Source organism: Saimiri boliviensis, chromosome 21, assembly GCF_048565385.1.
Source record: "Saimiri boliviensis isolate mSaiBol1 chromosome 21, mSaiBol1.pri, whole genome shotgun sequence".
NCBI lineage: Eukaryota > Metazoa > Chordata > Mammalia > Primates > Cebidae > Saimiri > Saimiri boliviensis.
The window spans coordinates 17,468,825-17,476,399 of record NC_133469.1 but is presented as its reverse complement, the minus strand read 5'-3'; the positions used below and the strand labels follow the sequence as shown (position 1 = coordinate 17,476,399).

General features: G+C 43.9%; 1 protein-coding gene across 4 annotated transcripts in view; it reads right to left on the bottom strand.

The window, feature by feature from the left end:
* Positions 1-1,953: 1,953 nt before the first annotated feature.
* The window catches only part of LARGE1 (LARGE xylosyl- and glucuronyltransferase 1), a 616,984-nt gene continuing 611,362 nt past the window's right edge, over positions 1,954-7,575 (bottom strand). For all 4 annotated transcript variants that reach the window (XM_074390818.1, XM_039463163.2, XM_074390817.1 and 1 more), the window contains 2 exons: positions 5,933-6,128; positions 1,954-3,449 (listed from right to left, as the gene is read on the bottom strand). In XM_074390818.1, coding sequence (XP_074246919.1) covers positions 3,252-3,449; positions 5,933-6,128 — 394 coding nt within the window. In that variant the 3' untranslated portion in view covers positions 1,954-3,251. The remainder of the gene's footprint in view (positions 3,450-5,932; positions 6,129-7,575) is intronic.

Here is a 7,575-nt window from a genome sequence, read left to right as displayed (position 1 = left end):
CTATTCCAAATGAATTTTCAGGATGTCTATGAGCATAGCAAGATTTGGAGTATCTTAGGAGAGATTGCTGTCTAGATTGTGTGTTTTTGGATGGATGTTGAAGGAAGAGTAGAAATCCAACAATCTTCCTTCATAGGTTCCAATTCTCTGGTCTGTCACTGTTAAATATGTTTCCTTCTTATTGAGAAAGGAAGTGGCATTGCAGGTTATGTGGCTTTGGATTCAAAGTAGAATTTGGTTTAAATTCTAGGTCTGCCATGTATTATGTGAATTTGGGTGTCACTTAATTGTACAGAATGCACTGTTTCCCCATCTATAAATATTAATATACACTTTGTAGTTTTGCTCCAAGGGTTCAGTGAACTCTTGCATGCCAGAGGCTTCTGCACATAGCAGTTACTCAAAACATCTCAGTTCCCCAGAACCTTGCCCTTCCTCCTCTCAACTGAAAGCCAAGATGGTACTGGCTTATTTAAGCATGAAAACATGAGTGTGACATACTTAAAAGCCTGTTATACCCCTATGGAATTGATGCAAAGGAATCAACACCTTTTGCAATTACCTCTGCCCAAATGGCTGCAGCTCCCCACACAGGAGCTGGGGCTGGCGGTGAACTGCTGCTCTCAGTGTAAGTTCTAGGAATGCAGGCAGTTGGCTCTGCAGACCTCAGCCTCCACTGGGTTGGCAGCCTCTCTGTTGAAGCTGGGCATCTGCCAATGCCTGAGCTCCAGGATAAAGTGAGATTGGCTTACAGTGTCAGGCACCTGTCTTTGGGGAAATAGGATTTTCTCCTGTTGGTGTGGAGTATCAGTTCTGGCCTTAATAAATTCACCATACATGAAGCTACATCATCTTCTAGTTTGTACGTATTGTACACAAATAGCACCTTTCATTCTTAGAAGTGACCCGTTTTCGATGACAAATTATATGGTCACCAGCTATGCCCATAAAAATGTAAGTGAAAGCAAGGTGGCTGGACATGAGTCAGGGGCCAAGAAAAATTTTTGAAAAGTGAAAGGCTTTAGAGAATTAAGAATTGATTTTTAACACTGAGGAACCAATGCTACCAGCAGATTTTCACTTGGCTAAAGTAGCTGGTAATGATTAATCGAAAAAGTTTATCAGTATGTGTACCTCTCCTAATAATGGTCCTCTCTAGGGAAGGAGGAGAAATTAGTGCCTCTGTGTCTGTGTATCTGTCTGTGTCTGCATGTACCCAGGGGAGAGAAAAAGTCAATGATATGCTGCTGGCAAGTATTTAACAACTGGCTCTTGGGGATAAGGAGGGGGGATCACGGAAGGTGGAAACTGGGAAGACATATGCCTATAAAGGTCTTTTAAGCATGTAGAAGCTAGCCCAGCACACCACTGAAGAAACTGGACTTTGACATGTATTTTGAAAAATTTTTTTTGTTCTGCTTTATACATATATGCCAGCTTTTATTTATAAATGCTATATATATGCTATATACATGTATTGTCTCTCTCTCTCTATACACACACACATATATTCATAAGCCTAGCTATATCTATGCAAAAATTAGGCCTAATTCTTGTATAAATTTCAGTGAAATGTTCACTTGAGCATATAACACATTGAGTGATCTTACAAACCCAATTGCTATGGGTTCTCACATGACTACCAGGCCCAAGGATGGGATGTTCCTGTCACAGTTGATTACTAGGGTTTACCCTGCTAGCCTACATCTGGTAGAAGACCACATCTGGCCCCAGTGTTGAGAAAGATGCTGAATGGAAAACAAGAAGATTGTTAGAGGACAGAGTGAGATCTAACTTCAGGCAAAAGGAAGAGAAAGGTTAAAGCTTAAATGATGAGGAAAAATAGAACGGGAGAACAGAAAGCATGAAGTTGCTGTTTACCGATCGCAATTTAGCTCTCATGCTGAGGTGTGTCTCCGTGGCTTCTTGCAAGAGTGGGAGGGGAATGGGGAAGAAAGAGTCTGTACTTTCATTTATTAAATGCAGCTTTCGCTGGTCACATTGCAACTCAATACAAACAGCCCAGCAGAGGATAGGGCATTAACTCTTGTTCTCATCAGTGTAAACACAACATTAATATTGAAGATTAAAGAAAATGGGTAAAAAGTCCAGTGTCTCCTCAGTCTGCGTGAAGGTGAAGGTGGTTGCCTACCCTTGGACAGGTCCCAAAGGGAGACTGAGGTTTGTCACCTCGTTCCATCCACAGTGAAGCAGGCAAGAACCAGAGGAACCCAATGACGTTCTTCTTGGAGGTCTCCAGATGGACACATGAATCTTCAGAACTGGGCTCGCATGAATTACTAAAGTTCTTCTAAACGCCGGAGAGGTTCGTACCTTACGTGTGCATTCTAGTTCCTTCAAAGCCCTTTCCCATGCATCAGTCACTGCCAATAGAAAATGGGACCGGTGTGAAACAGTCAGCCCTCGTGATTCCACAGTCCCCATCGTAGCCCCTGGACTCTGGACAGTAGGGAATTCAAAGTCATGGGAGCCTCGGTGATCATCCTGAAGGAAGCTTCCCGAGTTTAAATATTGGCCGAAGACACTTGACCTCCTTCTTGGGCCACTGCTGACAGAGGCAGCTGATTTTCCTTTAGAGCCTTAAAGGATCAGATATTCTATTTTGGATTGCCAGCCCCCAAAATAAGCAAACATTTAAACCCCCAAGGAAAAAAAAAAAGAGTGACTTTGGGGATAAGGAAACCAACCCTACCTCCAGGACCCTCTGGCTACAATGTCCCCGTTGGGTTTTTCCAAATGGTTGGTTCATAACTCCATTTGAATGCCCAGCAACGGTGCAGGGCAAAGGGGAACGTTTCCACTAAATAACGACAATTTTGCTTTTATTCACCCAAGCACCTTGACTTCCCTTTCTCCGCAGTGATGATGGGAAGCCTAATTATTAAAAAGCAACCAGAACATCCTAAAGCCCTGCCTTGATCTGTGGCTCTGCAGTAAGATGTTAATCTTTTTACTCCTCACCCTCTGATTTCCCATTCTTGAAGAGACTCATCTAGCTGGGCTGCATTATCTACTCTCTGGGAATGCAGGATGCAGGGTTGTGGGGCAGAGAGGGACTGGCTGGATCCTCGTCCAAGGTCTCTGTAGTGAGGGCAGCTTGGCTGGGCCAAAGAGATAAATAAAAACAAACCAAAAAAGCATGGCTCAATTTTGAATTTGAAGGTTGGGCCCCGAACAGCGAGTGGCACTTCCCTGCAGCAGGTCTCTCCCTAGTGGTGGGCTTCTTGGTGCTAGCTGTTGTTCTCGGCTGTGAGATATTTCAGGGCAGCAAAGCCATAGCGGCGGGACATGTCCTGCTGAAACTCTTCCTTGAGGGTTTTGAGACAGATGCGGTATTGCTTGTTGGAACGGAACTTAGTAATGTCGAAGCTGGGGGCATGAGGCATGTGGATCATGTAGGCGTTGGGCAGCACAATGAATTCATACTCCTGGAAGAAGACAAGAGCAGCATGAGAACCTGCCAGAGCCCGGGGTCATGCACGATGAAGGCCCAAGCAAATGACTGAATGGCTAGTGAATGAATGACTTGATAATGGCACCCACAAGCAGGTGGCACATGGACAGCACAAGAGCTTTGGAGTGGGACAATTCAGGGCTGTCTCCATGACCTTGGACCAGATAACTGGCTTCTCTGAGCCTTTATGTTCTCATCTATAAGGTGAAAGTAATAATATCCTTGAAGGATGACCATGACAGTGAAGCCAATGACACATGAACAGTGCTGAGCCAAGCTCGTGGCCTAGAATAGGTTTTTGATGGATAGATGTGAGCTCACACCCACGTCGACACTCTAGGATGACACACGCCATGGAATATTCTCTTGCTCGATTAACTGACATCTGTTTATGACTCCTCATAGGACTTGATGCGATCTGACGGCCTCAACAGATAAGTGCAAGAGAGGGTACAAAAAAAGAATGAAAGGCAAGATGAAATAAAAACAAATGCTTCACTGGACCTAAGCTCACCAAGAACAAACCTCTCCCTGACACATCCTTATCACAGGTTACATTATCACCCAGTATTCTCAACTTGGCAGAATATAGCTTAATACACAGGCCAAAAATAAAAGGCCTCTGAATAGCCAAAACAGGTGACCCAGATTTAGGTCATATTGCTTAGAGAACTCAGCACACTTTCACTCACATCTGTTTACTCTGATTTTGGACATACTGTCTAATAAGCTTTGGTTATCCAGTTTCCCAGTCCAGAGCAGATAAGAATAAACCCTGGGAAAATTGAGATGAGGAAAGTTGGCTACTAACAGGTAGAGCAATATAACAGCAGCAAGAAAAGACAGTTGCTGGTGAGGAATGAATTGAGAAAAACCATGAAAAAAAAAAATGCAAGATCTCCCAGAGCTGAATTGTCTGGGACATATTTAATGGAGGGACAAAGAGCCCCACCAACTGCACTAGCCCCATGGGTTTGGCTGTTATTACCTGGAAGGTGTGCACTCATTATTTCCTTAAGGTACTGGAAAGGGTAAGATTATGTTTGGGACATGTGATTGGCAAAGAAAAGAAAATATGCAATGTATTTTCAAGAATTCTGTCCAAACTATCTAAAACAAAGTCCAGGTCTCATGGCCCAAGTGAGACCATGAGACCCAAGGGTTGAGGAAGGAGCAGTGGTTTGGGATCCAGAGCCCTGAGGATCAGTATTACCACTGGTCCTTGAGCATGTCTTGTTCCCTCTTAGCTCTCTGCTTCCTTGTCTCCAAGGATTCCTTAAGCTCTAGGATCAAGGCCATTCCCCCTCTGGAAAAATTAACTTTCTTTGAACCAGTTCACCTCACAAAACTGCTGGATGCACGAACATTACATTCCTTTTCTTTCAAGCAGAAGCGGAAGCAGACTGAACCTGGCTGTCTAGGAGTAGCACTCTGCCCAAAGTATTATCAAAATATGGATACCGATGGCCTTGTTAAACATGGACATGAGTCTGTAATCTTCTATCTACATCAGTGGTTCTCGGCCCCAGTGCTTCTCTATCACCTGGGACTGCTCTCAAACATACTCGAACTATTGAAATAAAAGTTTTGGTGATTTTCATGAACTGCTCACCAGCACTCAGCATCCAACCTTAGCTTTTTCTGAATTGAAGATGCTCTTGTTGAAAAATATTTGCACTGTGCACCAGGAGGAGATGCCTTGGAGAAGAAGAGCACACCAAAAAAAAAAAAAAAAAAAAAACCAAGAAAAAGAAAAAAGACTGGGGATGGAGGGACCCAGGAACCTTTCTTCTAATTTAACCAGAGCAGCTTTGCTTTTGTTTAACAAAGGGGTTGAAAAATTACAGCATGTCTGGTCCATTTCATGTTTCCGTAAATAAAGTTTTACTGAAACAGCCACATTCATTTGTTTAAAGAATGTCTCAGACTGAACTACAATGGCAGAGTTGCGTAGTTGAAAAGACCTGTAGGTCCCATAAAATTCAAACACTATCTGGTCCTTTACAGAAAAAGTTTGCTGATCCTTGGTGTCACTTATTAGAATTCTGTAGATTTATTTTGAAGTAGGAGCTCAGTAAGTCTCAAAGTCACCACTCTATTAGTAAAGGCTGGTATAATTAGCTGCATCTTAACTCTAAGGATGCTTTGTGTCAGTTACGTGACTCAAAGACCAAGTAATGAATGGTCACTTTGTCTTCATCATTAGGTTGGGTGAGGATGAGGAGGTGAAATGGTTTGTCACAGGAAACTCACGTTTACCTGGGTCCTGACCAAGAACCCAATTCTCACCCAAGGGTTGAGGAAGGAGCAATGGCTTGGGATCAAGATCCCCGAGGATCAGTGCTACCACTGGTCCCTGAGCATATCTTTGGTTTCTTGTCTCCAAGGATCCCTTAAGCTCTAATCTGGGCCTCTTCTCCCATTGACAGCACCAGGTGGAAACTCCGTTCTTCTCACCTGCACATCCAGTTCCATGATATGAGCCACTTTGTTCCAGCCAAAGCCTACAAACCTCCGGTCATACTCCGGGCAGTCACGTTTCACGACAACATACGGCTCAAAATCGGCCTCCCACTCGACCCGGTAAGGCGTGGTGGCGGTCCGCCACTTGGCGAAGTTTGTGGGTGCATGGCCTTTCGTCCAGACGTGGTACCTGAGACACATGGAGAAAAGCCTTTGGGTGGAGGGAAGGAAGCCAAGCTCTCGAAATGCACCTGATGTGGAGAAGAGGTATACACTGATGCACTCCTCAGGGGAGTTAAATTGTCTCTTTCCCAAAAGCTACACTGAAGTCCTAACCCCTAGTACCTGTGAATGGGACCTATTTGGAATCAGGGTCTTTGCAGACGTAATGTAATGAGGTTGTGATGAGATCACAGTGGATGTGGGGTGGGCACTAATCCAATGACTGGAGTCCTTACAAGAAGGGGAAAATTTAGACAGAGACACACAGCAAGAATACCATGTATAGATATTGGCAGAGATTGGAATGATGGATGCATCTATAAATCAAAGATTGCCAAACACCGCTGGCAGTCACCAGAAAGAGGCCTAAGACCCCAGGGAAAAAGTATGGACTTACTGACAGCTTGATATTGGACTTTGGCCTCCAAATTTCTATTGTGTTAAGCCATCCAGTTTGTAGTATTTTGTGGCAGCAGCTACCAGAAACCCTAATCCAGTCTGCTGTCTGCATGCTTCACTAATGAGGAGATTCTCACTATGAAAAGAACTCTTGGAGGGCTCCATATCATTTCTCAGGAACCAAATGCAGGTCAGCTTGTATAGAGTTATTGCTGCCAGAGGCCACTATGGTAGGCAGGAGTATAAGATCGTCTCCCATGACCCTCACCCTGTATAGTGTTCTCCCTTTTGGGGCAGAACCTGTGAGTATGTATGTGATCGCTCTTGGGATTATGTTACATTATTTGGCAGAAGGGATTGTTGTGGATATAAATAAGGTTACTTAGTTTACCTTGTGTGAAAATGGGAGATGACTGAATCACGTGACCCTTTAGACCTAGGTCTGGAAGAAAGCAAGCAGCTATGTTGGGAGCTGCCTATGGGGGCCAAATGGCAAATAACTAGACTCTAGGAGAGCAGTCCCTGGTCAAAAGCCAGCAGAAAAGTGGGCCCTTAGGTCTACAAATGAAACGACTTCTGCCAACCACCAGAGATCTGGAAGAGAACTGAAGGTGTGCAGAGTCCTTGATTTCAGCCCAGTGAAATCCTGAGGAGAGAATCCAGTCATTCCATGCCTGGTTCTCTGATCTCTAGAGAGTGAGATCACAAATCTTCAAGCTGCTATGTTTGTGGTAATTTGTTATACAGGAGTAAAACATGAATATAATCATATAACCACAATATGCAGCAGCTAATATTAGTTAACCACTTACTGTTAAATAGTACTGGGACTATTTTAAATCTCTCTCTCTCTCTCTCTCTCTCTCTCTCTCTCACACACACACACACACACACACACACACACATAGACAGATAAATTATTTTAAATTCTCATAACTTACCAAATGTCAAAGTACAAGCAGTAAGTGGTGGAGTTGCGATTCAAACCCAGGAAGCCTCGTTCAAGGGCCAGGAGC